General features: G+C 35.9%; 1 protein-coding gene across 5 annotated transcripts in view; it reads right to left on the reverse strand.

Moving 5' to 3' along the window:
- Window positions 1–18,915, reverse strand: part of ZNF326 (zinc finger protein 326) — a 37,503-nt gene that overhangs the window by 3,910 nt on the left and 14,678 nt on the right. For all 5 annotated transcript variants that reach the window (XM_047871233.1, XM_047871232.1, XM_047871234.1 and 2 more), the window contains 5 exons: window positions 16,773–16,971; window positions 10,879–10,990; window positions 4,672–4,819; window positions 3,263–3,362; window positions 560–690 (listed from right to left, as the gene is read on the reverse strand). In XM_047871233.1, coding sequence (XP_047727189.1) covers window positions 560–690; window positions 3,263–3,362; window positions 4,672–4,819; window positions 10,879–10,990; window positions 16,773–16,971 — 690 coding nt within the window. The remainder of the gene's footprint in view (window positions 1–559; window positions 691–3,262; window positions 3,363–4,671; window positions 4,820–10,878; window positions 10,991–16,772; window positions 16,972–18,915) is intronic.

Consider the following 18,915-nt stretch of genomic DNA (forward strand, 5'->3'; position numbering starts at 1 on the left):
AACTGGTAATGCTAGTTTTTTTTTATTTTTCCCAGCCATCAGAAAAATGTAGGTTATGATTAAATCTTTCCGTTTTGTTCTAAAACACACACACACTCTCATAAAACTGTTTTGAACCAACTTAAAAAAGTGTTAATGAAAAAAACAGTTCAATAGCTATGATTTCCTGAATGCTTACACTATGTGTCAGGCACTATTTTAAGTGTCTTTTCTATTGTAACTAACTTAATCTTTAAACAGTCATGCAAGAGTAGAATGATTATCTATCCTCATTTTACAAGTAAGGAAACTTGGACAAAGAAAAGCTAATTTACTTGCTTAACACATCATGTACTGGACCAGGATTCAACCCAGGACTTCTTGCTCCAGAGCCCAATCTTAACCACCATGCTTAACTTAACTACTAGGCTACACTGCCTCTCTAGTTATCTTTACAGTTTTTCACACATAAGATTAATAGGACTGTATGTAAGCAGGTAGGTGTGAAACAACAGCCTTAAAGGACAATAAAGGATTAATGAACACTTCAATGACTTCATCAAGACAGGTCAAAACTTACCTGCTTCCCTTTGATATGATCAGGAGATTTTAAGTGCTGCTGCACTGAACTATGCAAAGCAGGGATATACACACTGCATGCACTGCAGTGAACAGTCTCCACTTTCATCATGTGATCATCTGCAGTAACACCTACAAAAGAAAGCCAGTTATTAATAAGTAATGATTCATATATTCTTATTTTTGACAAAATGAGTTTTTATTTCGTTTCTATGGTTATTCATACCCCCTTCTTCCAAAAAGAAGATCAAGATATGTAGGTTATGTTGAATTTTTTCTACTATGTTTCATAAATCTGCATATATAGATTAAAACTATGGATAACAGATTAAAATTATAAAGCAGAATTACATTATATTTCCTTGCATATTCTACAATCCTGCTCTGAGTCCCAGGGGTCTGTCCCCCAAATATATAATATAAAAGAAGACAAATGTTGATTTTTGTACTAAAAAAAAGAATTTCCATAATAATGAATATGGGTAGGCAAGGATAGGGAAAAAGAGGTCAAAATTGGGATTCACAAAAAAACAAAATATATGTTGGACCTTGAAAACTGTGATCAAGATTTATTACAAGTGAAGTTATAATGTATGCAAGGGAAAGGTGAGCGAAAATGGCACTTTGTGGGAGTTCCAAGTAATTCAATATAGCTGGGGCACTGAGAATAAAGAAGGGACAAAAGAGACAAAAAGAGCAGGGCCTATATCATGGAGAACTTTGCATGCCAGGCATAGGAATTTGAAGTTTATCCTATAGAGGATGGAGACCCAGTTAAACTTCTTGAAGTACTACAATCATGTAGTAGACTTAAGAGATAAGACTGAAAGTAAGGGCACTAGTTAGGAAAATAATATAACTGCCAAGAGAACGATAAAGACTTGAACAGATGCAATATTTAAAGAGGTAAAGAAGCAGACTTGGAAGATATTTAAAAGACAGAACCAATAAGATACAATGTTATAGATATAATAAAGTAAAATTACTTAGGACTAACTTTATACTTGTGGCTTAGATGGTGGGGCTACCTTCCAAGGAAAATGAAAGACCAGTCTTCTGAGTTTTTGTTTCCTTAATGGGGTGGAATTAAGCCCAAAGAGCACACAAAATTTTTTTTGATACATTCCTTTTGTAAGACTGCTGAAGAGAAAGGCCAATAAGCATCTCGATGTTCAAGAGAAGAGTTCAGAAGATAGATCTGTGTTAGAGACAGAAGTATGTAAGTAATCAACACAGAGGAGATAGTTTAAGCTCTGAGATTAGATGAATCATAAGGAAGGAATATAAAAAGAGAAGATCATGGAACTGAAAACAGAATACTGGGAAATATCAACTTCTAAAAGCTTCACAGAGAGGGGCACCTGGGTGCCTCAGTTGGTTGAGCATCTGATTTTTTATTTCAGCTCAGTTCATGATCTCAGTTCAAGCCAAGTCAGACTCGGTGTGGAAAGCACAGAGCCTGCTGGGGATTCTCTCTTCGCCCCTCCCCTGCTTGCTCTCTCTCTCTCTCTCAAAAATAAATAAATTCTTAAAAAAATAATAAAAATAAAATAAAATAAAATAAAATAAAATAAAATAAAATAAAATAAAATAAAAAATAAAATAAAATAAAATAAAAACACAATAAGAAAAAGAATAAAGAACCTCAGGACAGTGAGATACCACAGAAACCAGGGGTGGAAACAGATTCACAAAAAATAGTGGAAAATGTAAGAGAAGCAAAATAATGATTCAGAAGAACCTACTGAATCACCCTACTGGTATCGGGAATCTCTGTCAGAGCAGTTTTGGTAGACCACTGGTAACATAAAGTGGTCTACTGTGGCGAAGTAGTAATGGGTAGTGAAGACACAGATCAGTATGGACTATGTTTTAAAGAATGGTTGTTTAATAGGAAAGCAAGTTTTAGGGGAACTAGTATCTGTTTTTCTTTTCTTTTTTAAAGATGGAGATTTTTGGGGGCACCTGGGTGGCTCAGTCAGTTGAGCGTCTGACTTCAGCTCAGATCATGATCTTGCAGTTGATGAGTTTGAGCCTTGTGTCTGGCTCAGTGCTGACAGCTGGGAACCTGATGCCTGGAGCCTGCTTCGGACTCTGTGTGTGTGTCTCTCTCTCTACCCCACCCCCGCTCGTGCCCTGTCTGTCTCTGTCTCTGTCTCTGTCTCTGTCTAAAATAAAATAAAATAAAATAAAATAAAATAAAATAAAATAAAATAAAATAAAATAAAATAAAATAAAAATAAATAAAATAAAATAAAATAAAATAAAATAAAATAAAATAAAATAAAATAAAATAAAATAAAATAAATTTTTTTAAAAGATGTAGTTTTTTTTTTCTTTTTTAAAGATGAAAGCATAGGCTTCAGGGACAGAATCAAGAGAAATAAAAAGACAGAAAAACAGAAGAGTTCACTATTTGAGCAAAAGTCCTTAAAGAGATGAGAAGTGAGAAGACAGAATGTAAGAATTCACTTCCACCTAGAGGAAAAGCTGATTTTTCTTGTAAAACTGAAGTGAGAAACATAATGGTAGGTAGTGATAAATTTGTAAACATGAGAAGAGGAAAAGGAGGTCACCTCTGATGACCTACTCACGGCTACCACATATGACTCGATCACACTAGTGGGCAGCATCTACACTGAAATAGATTATGGTAAGTAAAATATATGTGTTAATTTCTAATACACTTTGTTTAAATACTTACCTTCCATAACATCTTTTTCAATTATTTTAACTACTTCTGTTTGATTATTTGTCTGCTGTTTACGAATAGATGTTTTCTTGAATTTATTCACCATACATTCCTATAAAACAAAATAGGAAGAAACACAAAAAGTTTTCACTGAGCTTAGCATCAAACTCAGCCTATGGAAGATAACATCTGTTATATAAGAACTAATATCTGTCCTCAAGGAGTTTACAGTTTAGTTGAAAAAGACTATCATTAAATACAAATACAAATAAATTACTGGGATACTTACAAAAAATATTCACTTTCAAAGTGTATTTTAGGCATAAAGAACAAGAGAAATCAAACAGAGCTGGAAGAGTTAAGAGGTCTTCTCAGGGCAGGTGGTACATTAAAGTCCTAAATGACAGGAACCAGTTAAGGAATGAAATGAACAGAAAGAAATTTCTGTAAAGGTACACAATTCTGCATGGATGGGGAAGAATGAATGATCACTGTATTTCTAACCTCCTAACAATTCCATGTCTTTTGCCCAAAGTCACTATATGTACAATCAGCAGTCCAGCTCTAGCCTCTTCCTTAAACATCCCTGGCCCCAACTATCCTCACCTTTTCCAAACCCCCCTGCCTACACCCTCACTCCTGGCCCTCCGATTTAACTGTGTCATCTGTGTATAAATGAGTGTGTTCTTTCCAATTACTGTGAGTTCACTAAGGGTGGTATCTGTGTCTTCAGTCCTTGCATAACACCTTTTGTTAAATAGTCAAGAAAAACTGTTGAACTAGTGACCACACACTGATAATAGAAAGGACACTAAACAGACATCAGCTCTCTAGCTCTGAATTCAGACTGCCAGTTAACTAGAAGAGTCACTACACTGCTCTGAGCATGATCTTTCATGATAAAAAAGAACTGCGATGACGCTCAAATGAAATAATGAATGAAAGTACCCAGCACAACACTAGGTACACAGCAGACTCTCAACTTATGATAGCTGATTCTGCATCAATAATCAGGTGTTAAAGGAATTCTTTTTCCTGACATCTCTGCCATAAACTACTGTAAAAACATAAAATAGTCTCTCAAATTACAAATCTAAAATCTTTACAGAGGAATTCACATCTAGTTTTTAAAAAAAAAAAAACTCTCTAAGTGACTCTTAAAAACTGAGAACTGAGGGTTGACGGGGGTGGGAAGGAGGGTAGGGTAGGGTAGGTGATGGGCATTGAAGAGGGCATCTTTTGGGATGAGCACTGGGTGTTGTTTGGAAACCAATTTGACAATAAATTTCATATATTAAAAAAAACTCTCTAAGTAAGTAGTCAATTAAATTTTTAGAAACTTGGAAGAGAGGTGGGAAACTGAAAAACTAAGAAATTAAAATACAAATAAAGTGCCTCTTGATTTAAAAACAGCTACTTACATGCAAAAACTCCATAACTACTTTATCAAATTTGGTTTGTTTCTGAATATGATCCAATGTTTCCTGGTGTGAAGAACTTTCCAGATGTAGCTCAATATCTTTTTCTTCAAACGTTCGGAATTTACAAAATGAACATGTGAATGCCATTCTATAAAGAAAAAAAAGTTTTCCTTAAATATTGCCTTATTTACTGAGAGTTCATAAGACCATGCCAATAAAACTAATTTTACCAAAATAAATGATTTCCTTTATACCATCTTATGGTTGATCTAAATTTAGCTGAAGTCAGAAAAAACAGTATTTCTTTAAATATTTGGCCAACACTGCTAGTATATACCACTTTGCAAATAATGGAATCAGTGGATCTATTTAATCTAGTCCTAAGCTATCCACTTCAAATTTAGAATTATAAAGCCAAAGCAAACTTCCAAAAATACCAAGTTCTGAAGTTCCACTACTTATTTTTATACTCTGTTCCACTCTCAAGCTTGCAGTCCACCGAGGTAATAACCAACAAAGCCAGGTGAACATCAGACAACCATAATTCACTCCTTTGGAGCTGTTGGGTGACCAAAAACCCTACCTTCTAAGGACCACTTCAGGATGACTGACAAGCCTAGATAAATTTAGAAGCTCAGAAGCCACTCCAATATGAATTTCCCTCTTTTCTCCTATAAAGTGTTCCTACCTTATGTATTCTTTTTATTTCCTTTTCATTGAATTATAACAATAGTTTCTTCATTGGTTTGTCTCTAGTCTCCATTTTCCAATTAATTCTTTTTTTTCTTAATGTTTGTTTATTTTTGAGAGAGAGCGAGTGCACACAAAAGCCAGGGAGGGGCAGACAGACGGAGACACAGAATCTGAAGCAAGCTCCAGGCTCTGAACTGTCAGCACAGAGCCCAATGCGGGGCTCAAACTCACCAACCGCGAGATCATGACCTGAGCTGAAGTCAGATGCTTAACCAACTGAGCCACCCAGGTGCCCCTCTAATTAATTCCTTATATCGCTATTATATTAATTTTCCTAGTTAAAACTTTGGGATCTGGAGCCTACTGCTGGGTTTATATCAGAGCCCCCTTTTGAGACACTGGGCAAATTACTTGACTTCTCTGGATCACAGTTTTCTTATCTTAATGCAATGAGAACCCTTATAGAAGTATCATTGAGGATGGAAAAAAAAAAGTATATAAAGCCCTTAGAACAGTTCCCGCCACACAGTAATAATTCAATTAATTAGTCACTTCCTAAAAGAGACAACAGCACTTTACTGGCTTCACTGACTTAAGCATCATAAAACAAAGTCAAAACACTTTTAGCTGCCCTTAAAAAAAGTTTTTAATCTCTCCTATATCTTGTTGGCTTTACCCACTAAATACTTTTATTTTTTTTTAAGTTATTTATTTTGAGAGAGAGAGAGAACACAAGCGAGCACAAGAAAGGAAGGGCAGAGAGAGAGGGAAGGAAAATCCCAAGCAGGCTCCACACTGTCAACACAGAGCCTAAAGTGGGACTCGATCTCACAAACCGTGAGATCATGACCTGAGCCAAAATCAAGAGTCAGACATTTAACCAACTGAGCCACCCAGGTGCCCCCTACTAAATATTTATAAAGAAAATTTTTTTAAGGTTTATTTACCTTTGAGAGAGATGAAGAGACAGAGGGGCAGAGAAAGAGGGACACACAGAATCCGAAGCAGGCTCCAGGCTCTGAGCTGCCAGCACAGAGACCGATGCGGGGCTCCAACTCACAAACCAAGAGATCACAACCTAAGCCGAGGTTGGACACTCAACCAACTGGGCCACCCAGGCGCCCCATCCCCCTACTGAATGCTTTTAACAGTATCTGGCACACCGTATGTCTTCATTAAATGTTCAAATTAAATCACACTTGCCAACCCCCACTAGAGCCCTGTTCAATCTACACAGCTTTCCATATCCAGAATATGAATGAAAGGTCCCGGTTTCCTTGCTGTAACCTCAAGCCACGCCCTCTACCAGGGCTGCCTAACAGCTCCTACCATTTATTTTATTTATCCTACCATTCCCAAGTCAGTTCAAATACTGCCTCCATCCATTTCCCTGATTTTCCTGCACTTCTACTGAGAAGTCACCTCCTGTAAGATCACTTTGTACTTCTCTTCTGGCACTCTTCCCTTTATACTATTGTTTGTTTATAGCTCTCACACCCCTGTCCCCTCCCCCCGGCTCCCTCTACTCTTATTATACTGAAAGCATTCAAATATCCAAAAAGAATGTATCGCAAGAATAGTTATTTATTGTCAGTCTCTTACCTTCCTAACTCAAAGCAAAACTGCTCTGATAAATTATAATAATTTTAGACTATTGTAAAGGATTCTTATTCTAAAATGACAACTTAATTAAATTGACACACTTTACCTTATATGAGATTTATATTTACAGCTAAATGAAAGTTCAGTTCTTTCATTTTCTCCAATTCACACATGTATATTAACACAGATATATCATATCCAAAGCTTTAGTTTTTTTAAACTTTTTTTAATGTTTATTTTTAAAAAAAAATTTTTTTTTTCAACGTTTATTTATTTTGGGGACAGAGAGAGAGACAGAGCATGAACAGGCGAGGGGCAGAGAGAGAGGGAGACACAGAATCGGAAACAGGCTCCAGGCTCTGAGCCATCAGCCCAGAGCCCGACGCGGGGCTCGAACTCCCGGACCGCGAGATCGTGACCTGGCTGAAGTCGGACGCTTAACCGACTGCGCCACCCAGACGCCCCTTAATGTTTATTTTTGACAGAGAGAGAGGGAGCACATGCGCGTGTGCGCGTGTGCGCGTGTGCAGCGGAGGGTCAGAAAGAAGGGAAACAGAGGATCTGAGGCGGGCTGTGCACTGACAGCACCGAAGCCTAATTAACGTGGGGCTCAAACCCACAGCGAGATCAAGACCTGAGCCAAAGTCAGACATTTAACCAACTGAGGCACCCAGGAGCCCCCAAAGCTATAATTTTTAAAGGGGAAAGTATTCAGGGGTAAATAGCAAAATTAATCTCATAATGTAAAATCAGCTTCAGATTCCTATACACTTGAAACAAAGAGTTCATTTCACTGTTTTCACTAATCCCGTCACCCGTCAAAAGAAGGAATTCTATCCACAGTGGCAGGGATACTGTCAAAGAACAAAACTACCTGCCTCTTAACACTAGAACTTCTTTTCATGGGTTAATTCTTAAGAAGCTTAATCCTATTGTTTCTCAGGTGGCAACAAATTAGGAGTAACATATCAGAAAGAGCACAGGAAAAGGTTATTAAAGCTGGACAGAGATTACAGAAATACAGCTTAAACAAAAGGGGTTTGAACTGCACAAGTGCCTTATACACAGATTTTTTATAGTATAGTTCTGTAAATGTATTTTCTCTTCATTAGGAAAACCAAGTGGCTCGGTTGGTTAGGCGTCTTGACTCTTGATTCTGGCTCAGGTCATGATCTCACAGTTCTTGAGCTCCAGCCCCAGGTCTGGCTCTACAATGACAGCACAGAGACTGCTTGGGATTCTCTCTCTCTCTCTCTCTCTCTCTCTCTCTCTCTCTCTGCCCCTTCCCCGTTCACGTGTGCTCTCTCTCTCTCAAAATAAACTTTAAAACATATATATTTTTTCTTTTCCCTAGCTTACTTTATTATAAGAATACAGTATATAATACAAATAACATACAGAATATGTTTATCAACTGTTTAAGTTCTCAGTAAGGCTTCCAGTCATCGGGTGGCTATAAGAAGTGTTGGAGGGGGCGCCTGGGTTGCGCAGTCGGTTAAGCGTCCTACTTCAGCCAGGTCACGATCTCGCGGTCTGTGAGTTTGAGCCCCGCGTCAGGCTCTGGGCTGATGGCTCAGAGCCTGGAGCCTGTTTCCGATTCTGTGTCTCCCTCTCTCTCTGCCCCTCCCCTGTTCATGCTCTGTCTCTCTCTGTCCCAAAAATAAATACAAAAAGTTGAAAAAAAAAAAAAAAAAAAAAAAGAAGTGTTGGAGGAATCCAAAGTTACAGATTTGTAACTCTGGAGAATTAGCACCCTGAACCCCCCATGTGGTTTATGGGCCAAATGCAATACCTATCTCACTAAAATCAAAGGCAGTCTAAGCAAACAAAAAAATCTGGGGATTCAGATAAAACTGAATTTTCTTTTACCACATTTTACATAAATAAAATCAATGTATATGTTAAAACCAAATAGTAACAAAGAATATCCTGTTTAATATGAAAAAAAACGGACAACGTAAACATATCTCCATGGAAAGGTCTGCAGATGCTGCTCTCAAAATATTATTTTCTGAACTAAGATAAAGTTTTAGACATATAGAAAATTCACTTACATGTAATATTTCATTCCCCTCATGCTACACAAATTAACTTTTCAAGAGCAAAACTATGTTCTAAGCAAAACATACACTGAATTTACTTTTTAAATTTTATAATCTTTATTTTCCTAGCATAAGCAGCAATTTCAGAGAAAGATGATGAAAGAAGTATCAAATACTGTCCTTTTGAGAAATTTTCTTAGACGTTTTCATGCACAACTTTACACGTTATATATATTTTTTTTTTCTATTTTGCCTGCATTTTCTCCATGTTACTACAGGCTTTATAGACTTCATTTTCAACAATGGCCTAAGACCCCATAGAGGGATGTGTCAAAATTTACACATATTTGACTACTCTCTTTCACTGATATTTGTTTCATGTCTGGAGCTATTATAAATAATGCTGTGAAGGGCAGCTTTTTAGATTAAACTCTTCTACTTTTACATTATCTTCCTGGAGAGATCATGGACTATAAAAAAAATTCAAGACATTTTTAAGGACTGTTAAACTGCTTCCCAGTAGTTAAAACCATATTATTTGGTTACCAGCAATTATAAGTGTATGCTTTGATTGTATCCATGTTAGTAAATCAATGTTTCTTTTCTCCTAATAAAATGCCATGCTATTATTTAAATTCCCAGTTTATCTTACAATGAGTTTCAGCGTTTCCCCTAAAACTATGAACTAGCTATTATTCCTTCACCCAATCATATATTAGGCATCTTGTTTTTACTTTTTAAAAAATACTGGTTGGGTGATATTTACCTTAGATATTAATCATTCTTGTGTTTATAATATTTTCCAAGTCTGTCTGTTTTCAAGGTGTAAAGTTTTATTGAAACTAATGTGGTCATTATTTCCTTTGTAATTTAATCTACCACTTTTAAATTTTTTTTTTTTTCAACGTTTTATTTATTTTTGGGACAGAGAGAGACAGAGCATGAACGGGGGAGGGGCAGAGAGAGAGAGAAACACAGAATCAGAAACAGGCTCCAGGCTCTGAGCCATCAGCCCAGAGCCCGACGCGGGGCTCGAACTCACGGACCGCGAGATCGTGACCTGGCTGAAGTCGGACGCTTAACCGACTGTGCCACCCAGGCGCCCCGAATCTACCACTTTTAAGCCTAGAAAAAAGACTTCTGCAGCAATTAAAATATTCTATTTTATTTTCCTGTTATTTTCCATTTTGTAGGTTCTTTAATCCAATGGATTCATCTTCACTGGTGTAAGAAGAGGATCTCAACTATTTTTCTTATTGTTCAGTTGTTCAAGCAACCCCCCCCACTTTTAAGCAATTCTCCTTTTGTTTGCAACATTTGTATTATATATTACATTCTTACATATAACACATGTATTTAGAAGTTAATAATCCTATTATACTAATAGCCTTTTTTTAGTGCCACATATTTTTAACTATTACAGCTTTCAACTGTTTCGATTATCTAGAAAAGCTAGTACCTACTCATCTACTCTTCTTTTACAGAATCTTCTTTGGAATCAAGATTGACGACATTTGTTACATTTCTACTATTTAGTTTTTCTATCCAAGAATATCACTATGTCTCCATGTAGTCAAATCTCAAGACTTTGTGGTTTTCTTCATGTCATGACATGTATTTCTTTTTTAAGAATACTGTATTTCTAGGTATTTTTTATTTTTAAATTACCATTAGGGATGGAACTCTTTTTTCTTATTTTTCTCAGTGTGACTGCACATAAATACCAAGAATCAAAAATATTCCTATATATCTTTGATCAAGCCTTTTCATTTGACCCCATGAATTTTCTCACATTCCAACTGATGTATTTGCATTTCCTAGGAAACTGTTTTTTAATAAGACCAATTTTCAGACTCTACTAAGCACAAACCTGTATCCATCTCCATATTTCTCACTGTTTTTTTCTCTTCTGCGCCTTTGTTTTTCTCGCCGAGCCTCAATACGTCGCTTTTCTTCTTCTTCATTTTTAGGATCAGTTTTTGCTAGGATATCAACAAGAGTCAAAATTAAATATCATTTTTCCATCCTCCCTTTTCAGTTCCCACTTCATAAAGCATTAAACATTGCAAGGTATATTTGGTGATCACAATCTAAATTGAACTCACCAGAAAAATCAGTTTGAGATTAACCAGTATTTCTTAAACTTCATTCATTTGATTATCATTACCATGGCTTCAGTGTTTTGTTTTTTTTTTTTAATTTTTTTAATGTTTGTTTATTTTTGAGCGAGAGAGAGAGAGAGAGACAGAGCCCAAGCTGGGGAGGGGCAGAGAGAGAAAGATGAAGACACAGAATCTGAAGCAGGTTCCAGGCTCCGAGCTGTCAGCACAGAGGCCGACGTGGGTTCAAGAGCCATTAGACCATGACCTGAGCCGAAGTCGGACGCTTAACCGACTGAGCCACCCAGGCACCCCTATGGCTTCAGTGCTTTTAAATAAGTTTCTCATGTTCATGACAAACTGCATAGTAATTACAACTGTAGAAATTAGATCCTTTGAATCACCTAGTGTAGTCACTAATCACTCATAAACATCAAAATTACCCAGAGACACTTTTTAAAAATGCACATGCCCTGGTCTACCCCTCTTCCCTAAATCCTTATTTAGGATGGAGTCAGATCATCCGTATGTTTTAAATGGCTTCTCACATGATTTTGATTCAAAGTTTTGCTTTGCATATTACATTTATTTTTGGAAGGTACTGTTGAGGATGTAGTATTATCATATTACACAGAATCCCCTTTATGAGGACAAAGGGAAGAAATTTTTCATGATTTTTGGTACCAGGAAAAGGTGTATTTCTTCTGGAAATTTAATTTGCTTTTAATCTGGTGGACTGACGATTAGAGACAGTCACATTTTCCATCTGTACATTGTTAAAAAATTGAGAGGCAAACTGAAAATGAAATTAAGAAAACCATTTCATTCATATTAGCATCAACAAAACTAAACAGGAATAAATTTAACAAAGGAAATGTAAAACTTACACAGTACTTAAAAACTACAAAACAGGGGTCCCCAGCTGACTCAGTTGGAAGAACATGAGACTCTTGATCTCAGAGTTGTGAGTTTGAGCCCATGTTGTGTGTAGAGATTATATAAATAAGAAGATAGGTAGGTAGACATATAGGATGAACTTACAAAAAAAAAAAAAAAAAAAAAAAAACCACCACAAAACATTGTTGAAAAGAGGTTAAAGAAGATGGAAATAAATGGTTCAGAGATTAGAAGACTTAATGTTAAGATGGTTGTACTCCCCAAACTGATCTACAGATTTAATGCAATCCCTATCAGAATTCTAACTGATTTCATTACAAACATTGACAAGTTGATTCTAAAGCTCATAAGGAAGGGATCTAAAGTAGTGACAACAATCCTAAAAAGAAAAACAAAATAAAAAGACTCACCCTTCATGATTTCCAAACTTACTACAAAGCTACGATAATCAAGATACTGTGTTACTGGCACAAGGACAGACCTATAGATTAGCAGAACAGAATTGGGAGTCCAGAAATAAACTCATAAAACTTTGGTCAACTGGTTTTTAGCAAGGATGCCAAAATTATTCTGTTGGGAGAGAACAGTCTTTGCAACAAATGGTGCTGGGCAACTGGACAGCCACATGCAAATGCTAAAATACAAGACCTAAATGCAAGTACTATAGCTAGAAAACTCTTCCAAGAAAACATAGGAGTATATCTTTATGACTTTGGAATTTGGCAAGGAATTCTTAGATATACACCCAAAAGAACTGGGCAGCCAAAGAAAAATAGATAAATTAGACTTTATCAAAATTAAAAGCTTTTGTGCTTCCACACCCCTCCTCCCCCAACCTTTCTTTTAATGGAGGAAAGACGAAGAATATGGCAGATCTTACTCTAGACTCTCAATGTCTTCTATAACTTACCTGGACCTAATATTCAGCAAAATAGTGACTGTTGAGAATGAATTTGGGAAAATACAAAGACAGAATTAGATGGTCAGAGTTTAGATTGTCTAAGCAGAATTAGGGACTTAGAAACTATTTCTGGTCTTCCAGAGAACACACATTCCTAGTTATTCAGTATTTTTATCTTAAGGACATGTCTATGTCTAGTTCTTTTTCTCTTAAGTAAGTAATGCACTGCACCATCAGCGCAGAGCCTGACGCAGGGCTTGAACTCACAAACCATGAGATCATGACCTGAACCGAAATTAAGAGATGCTTAACCAACTGAGCCACACAGGTGCCCCACATAATATTTATTATTTGAATTTGCTTTTGTTGTCACATGTACAATAAAACAAGGTGTTATTCTGTCATTGAAACTTTTTGAAATTAAATTGTATACTATTTTACCTTGTAAATTTTTACTTTTGATTGTCATGTCTGTGATTTATATTGTTTATATCTGTCACTGAAGTTGGCATTTCCTGATTTTAAACTTTTATAGAAATATTTTGAAGTAGCTTTGGCAGTTCGACCTCTTGTTTCTAAAGTGCTTTCAGGGGCGACTGGGTGGCTCAGTCAGTTAAGCGTCCGACTTCAGCTCAGGTCACGATCACACGGTCTGTGAGTTCGAGCCCCACGTCAGTCTCTGGGCTGATGGCTCAGAGCCTGGAGCCTGTTTCCGTTTCTGTGTCTCCCTCTCTCTCTGCCCCTCCCCTGTTCATGCTCTGTCTCTCTCTGTCTCAAAAATAAATAAACGTTAAAAAAAAAAATTAAAGGGGCGCCTGGGTGGCGCAGTCGGTTAAGCGTCCGACTTCAGCCAGGTCACGATCTCGCGGTCTGTGAGTTCGAGCCCCGCGTCGGGCTCTGGGCTGATGGCTCAGAGCCTGGAGCCTGTTTCCGATTCTGTCTCCCTCTCTCTCTGCCCCTCCCCCGTTCATGCTCTGTCTCTCTCTGTCCCAAAAATAAATGTTGAAAAAAAAAATTAAAAAAAAAAAAAATTTTACTTAAAAAAAAAAAAAATAAAAAAAAAAATAATAAAGTGCTTTCAAAGAGATCATTTTTAATAAATACTAGTTAAGGGGCAGCTGGGTGGCTCAGTCAAATGAGCATCTGACCCTTGGTTTTGGCCCAGGGCATGGTCCCAGGGTCGTGGGATCAAGCCACACATCAGGCTCTGAGCCGAGCATGGAGCCTGCTTGGGGTATTCATTCTTTCTTTCCTTTCTTTTTCCTTCCTTCTTCCTATCGATATTTTTTCCCTCTCTCTCTCTCTGCCTCGCACTCCCTCTCCCATTGCCCCTCTCCCCCACACACATGCTCTCTCTCACAAGAAAACAACAAAAACTAGGTGAGTAAATGAGCTAAATCCTTTTTTCAACATTGCATATGTTATAATTTTCTTAAAGCAAAAGTTTATTAAAATTCATCATCAATGATCAAAACAAACAGAATTAAATCAGAGTACCTGACAATAGCCTGACAGTATTTAATTTTATCCTTTTTGTTCTTATTGTCTAAGTTTTAAATTTTTGTTTCATGTAAAGGTTGACTGGGTTTTTTTGTTTTGTTTTTTTTTGAAATATGAAATTTATTGTCAAATTGGTTTGCAAGCAACACCCAGTGATCATCCCAACAGGTGCCCTCCTCAATGCCCATCACCCACTTTCCCCTCTCTCCCACTGCCCCATCAATAAAGGTTGAATGTTTAAGTCTGTGTTTTTATCTCTATAAGTAAGATAGAGATGGCTAGAATATATAAAGAATATTTTCAACTCAATAAAAAGACAAATAGCCCAACTAATAAGTGAGCAAAACATCTAAACGTGCATTTTTCCAAGAAAGGTATATGAAGAGCCAATAAGCACAAGAAAAAATGCCCACTCATTAGTTATTAGGGAAATGTAAATCAAGACCACAATGAGATACCATTGCATACTATCTGGATGGTTTGAATCAAATAGATAACAAGCCATAGCAAGGATATAGAAAAATCAGAACTCTCATCTACTGCTAGTGGGAATGTAAAATGGTACAGATGCTTTGGAAAACAGGTGGTTCCTGAAATGATTATACTATATGATCCAGCACTTCTCCTAGATATATATCTAAGAGAAATGAAAACATATGCTCACACAAAAACTTATACACAGATGTTTACAGCACTATTCATAGTCCCCAAAAGGTAGATACAACCCAAATACCCATCAGTGAATGAATAAAGAAAATTTGATTTGTTCATACAGTGGAATATTTCCAGCCATAAAATGGAATGAAGTACTAATACCTGCTGTAACTTGAATGAACCCTGAAAAGATTATGCTAAGTGAAAGGAGCCCATTACAGAAGTCCACATTTTATACAATTTTTTTTTTCATATGTAAGTTTAGAATACAGGTATCTATAAAGATAGAAAGTAAGTTAGTAGTTGCTCTGGTCTGTGGGGTTTGTTGGGGGTAATGCCTAAAGGCTACCAGGTCTCTGAGAGGAGATGAAAATGTTCTCAAATAGATTAGTGATATTTGCACGTATCTGTGAATATACTAAAAACCAATGATTGGAACACTTTAAATGGATGAATTATAAGGTGTGTGAATTATATCTCAATAAAGCTTTTTCATTAAAAAAAAAAGTTCAGAGCCAAATTACTGTTACTTATCTATGCTGTTTTATTTTATTTTTTAACTTTGTAACATATCTCTACACGAAATCAAGTACACTTGACTAAACTAGATGACAGTCAAGGATGTACCTAAATAAAAGCTAACAAAAGGTCTTCTTCAGACTTCTTTGTGAAAACACATAACAGCAAAATAATATACACCAAATATTTTGTCTATTTTTACATGTACACTGAATTACTTTTTGTTTTTTTATATTTATTTTTGCCTTGATGACTGAGAAGTGTTGAGTCTTTCTAAGTAAGGTGAAGTGTAAGTCTTTCTATTTTGTTTCACTTTTTTAGGACTGTTTTCACTATTTTAGATCCCTTGCAACTCCTTATGAGCTTTAGAATCAACTTGTCAATTTTTGCAAAGAAGTCAGGTGGAATTCTAACAGGGACTGTGCTAATAAATCTGTAGATCAGTTTGGGGAATATAACCATCTTAACATTAAATCTCATGATCTTTGAACCATTTATTTAGTTTTTCCATTTATTTAGATCTTCTTAAACTTCTTTCAACAATGTTTTGTAGGTTTTGAATACTGTTTTAAGTTTTATACTACTTTTGCTAAATTTACCTGAGTATTTAGTCTTCTTGATGCTAATATGAATGAAATGGTTTTCTTCATTTCATTTTCAGATTGGCTCTCAATTTTTTAACAATGTACAGATGGAAAATGTGACTGTCTCGAAGAGTCGTCAGTCCACAAAATTAAAAGCAAATTAAATTTCCAGAAGAAACACACCTTTTCCTGGTACCAAGAACCATGAAAAATTTCTTCCCTTTGTCCTCATAAAGGGGATTCTGTATAATGTGAGAATAATACATCCTCAGCAGTACCTTCCAACAACAAATATAACACCCAAGACAAAACTTTGAATCAAAATCATGTGAGAAGCCTTTTAACACATATAGATGGTCTGACTCCATCCTAAATAAGGACTCAGGGAAGAGGGGTGGACCAGGGCATGTGCATTTTTAAAAAGTGTCTCTGGGTAATTTTGATGTGTATGAGTGATTAGTGACTACACTAGGTGATTCAATGGATCTAATTTCTACAGTTGAAACTACTATGCAGTTTGTCATATGAACATGAAAAAATTATCTAAAGCATTAAATTTTTTAAAAACTAGAAGTACCATAAGCCATAGCAATTATGTTTTCTCACTTACTGGGTGATTTGCTGAGGCTCATCTTCTCCACAGGCTTTGCTAGCTTGGGTTTCTTGATAAAGGTTCCACCAGGCTTATTAAATGGTTGCATCATTTTTCTCTTTATTCCTCTTGCAGCAGCAACTGTCACATTGGTGGGTTTGTTTTGATAGTCAACAACAATTCCAGGTCTATGAATGCTTCCAAAATCACTCATATGCTGCAAATTTGTGAAATCAAGAAATATTAGCATAATATCTAAAGATAAAGTATGAATTCACACAAATTTTACCTGTTATCTATCTAATAATTTTCACCTGAAAATTACCCAGAACTGAACTAAATTTTACATGTCCGCTCTGAATAAACACATGGAAAACCTTTGTAAATTATTACATGAACTCAAATCCAGTGAATTAGTATTTTTATTTCCAGTAAAACAAATATGGATATTTCCTACCTATTTTTTTTAATTTTTACAATTCAAAATTGAGATCATAAACAGCAAATGTGCCTGTCAGAATATTACCACTTGTACAACTCTCTGACAACTCCTCTTCAGAGTTCCTAATTGATGTTTTCCCATGAAAAGACCTAAAAAGACATCTTTATTTCACTAAAACCTGGCTTAAAACTAAGATGCATAAAGAAGACCATATATGAAGTTTGAAGTAAAAAAGATCCAGAAATCATTTAGGATTTCTCCCTGTTGAAAAAGGGAATGAGAAGGCGAGATGGAACATTAGTATGAAATAGGAGAGTTAAAGCATAACCATGCATCAACTTCCAGGACACACTTCAGATAAAGAATTACATCTGACGTTCCATTCACATTCTTACCTAGAGAAACATATTCTGACCCAGAAGCCCAAGAAGCAAAAGTTTACAGACGAAGAGTCATGCAACCAAACGACTCTTGTGTCCCTTTCTCTTCTCTTATAACAAAATCCACTACACCAAGAGGCTACATGTCCATAGAAATTTATTCTGCTAACCTTACTTTTAGAAGATAAAGACTGAGGAGTAATCTGAAGAGAAGGATCCAATGGGAATTGTACAAGTGAAGATTAAAAAAGAAAAGTCCTGTTGATTCATCTACTTCATTAACAGGAGGAAAGAAAGAAAAGTCCATTCAGACTAGAATGGTGAACACAAAGAACAGGAATACCTGTTTTTCTATTGTGAAAACAAAATTGATATTTGAAGTCTCATTAAGAAAAAAATCATTTGCCTAAAGTAATATACAGCATGAAAAATGTTAAGTGTTTTCCAAATTTTCAAACTGGAATCGATTTTCAATTTCAAAACCCAAAGCCTACTAACCCCAACAATTTTCAATTAACCTATAGTCATTAATTATGGTGGAAGAGCAACGTATCAGTTGCTTACATTTATATATATGCTTAGGAATCCCTATCTACCCTAGTAAACTTGAATAGTTTAGTGTTTCCAGGTAACTTATAGAGTCACATTAGAAATATCTTCATTAATTATCCATTAAAGGTGCAATGCATTTTACATCAGTAAAGGGTAACTGTTATCAATGCAAAATTTCTACACAAAAAGGACAAACTGCACTGATGTACCAAAAGCCAATGAAGAGACAAAAACATGTGCCCTACTACATTTTTTATCAGAAGTACTTTCCTCTGCAAAGAGAATATTAAGAGTAACTGACTTAATTAAACCATTTCTTACATTAAGGCAAAAATACAATATCTTTCATATGACCAAACTATATAACTCCACAATCTACATACACTTACTAGTAAAATTTCATGTCAGTCAAGTTACCTAAGAACATTAGTCATTCTCTTTATACTATGTCCTGAAATAAAACACTTGAAGACTGGTATATTTACTCATGTAAGCAATAATTTACAAAAGATTACTTCCTAGGAAGGAGCCAGAGACATGTCTGTACAAGTAGGAGCTTATTTCTCAATAGTAAAAACTAGTGACACAAGGGAAAACGAAACACCCAGCAACAGGACATATTGCAAGAGAGTAAGTTAGTAATTATATTGACCACAAATCATTCTACAACCTATTAGACATATCAACTTCTTCACCATGTAAACATAGCTAAGCTACCCTCATCTATTATTACCGACTTTTAGTCCCTTGTGTTATATGTGAAATATGGAGCTCTGAAGAAATTCTA

This window comes from Prionailurus viverrinus, chromosome C1 (genome assembly GCF_022837055.1).
Source record: "Prionailurus viverrinus isolate Anna chromosome C1, UM_Priviv_1.0, whole genome shotgun sequence".
NCBI lineage: Eukaryota > Metazoa > Chordata > Mammalia > Carnivora > Felidae > Prionailurus > Prionailurus viverrinus.